Source organism: Plasmodium vivax, genomic scaffold (genome assembly GCF_000002415.2).
Source record: "Plasmodium vivax scf_4794 genomic scaffold, whole genome shotgun sequence".
Taxonomy (NCBI): Eukaryota; Apicomplexa; class Aconoidasida; order Haemosporida; family Plasmodiidae; genus Plasmodium; species Plasmodium vivax.
The window spans coordinates 1-914 of NW_001851617.1; the positions used below are offsets into that span (position 1 = coordinate 1).

The 914-nt window shown below is 21.1% G+C and overlaps 1 protein-coding gene across 1 annotated transcript; it reads left to right on the forward strand.

Moving 5' to 3' along the window:
* Positions 1-303, forward strand: PVX_044190 (variable surface protein Vir32, putative; the record flags this gene model as incomplete). Its single annotated transcript, XM_001612294.1, has 2 exons — positions 1-26; positions 142-303. Coding segments are annotated over 2 exons (188 nt in total), but the record flags the coding sequence as incomplete, so codon positions are not given.
* Between the last annotated feature and the right edge of the window lie 611 nt (positions 304-914).

Consider the following 914-nt stretch of genomic DNA (forward strand, 5'->3'; position numbering starts at 1 on the left):
CTATGACTTCTGGTGCTTTATATAAAGTAAGAACAAATTTGTTCATTACATATAACTTGTGTAAACTTGTTAATAACTTACATATTACATGTCTATAGACAGTTAATAATTATGATACATATTTATTCGTTTATATACAAGTTTACACCCTTAGGAAACATGTTACGTAATAGATTTGGATGGAGTAATAATATGAGAAATTTTAACGGAGGAGACAATGGATTATTTGATTATGCATCAGAATCATTTAATCCATTTTCAGTGGGTGGAGAAGAACATTATATTGGATATCATCCAGCATAATTTTTTCAATTGAAAACAGATAAAATTATAAATTTATATAAAAGAATATCATGAAGCACTAAATTTTAGGATGTAAAAGCTATTACTTCGATGCGCACAAAATATAATAAGTAAAATATTCATGCATTGATGAGTATAAACAAAAAATAATTACATAAAATATATATTGAAAAATTCAAAAAATAATCCATTACTAACATGTATAAATTAACAATAAATATTAGAAATTTATTTTCATTACTTAGATAAGATTAATGTATTTATCTTTTTTCCCATTAAATTTTCTGTAGCGAATTTTTTTATAGCCACGAAAATATTATTTATTCTACATCATAATTATTCATATAAATAAAAATAATTACGTACAAATATCTAACAGTATACTCCATAAAAGTTGATCATAATATAATTTTACGAATTATACTTTTCCTTTTATATATATTTTACAGTTCAACTAAATCTTTTAAACTTCTTCAAAAAGAAACATATACAAACATATATATAGATAAAAAATAACTTTATATATTTTTTATATAATTTTAATCTATATATATTATGTAAATAACCATAAAAACAATATTATTACCCGTATAATCCTTTATACACTAAAA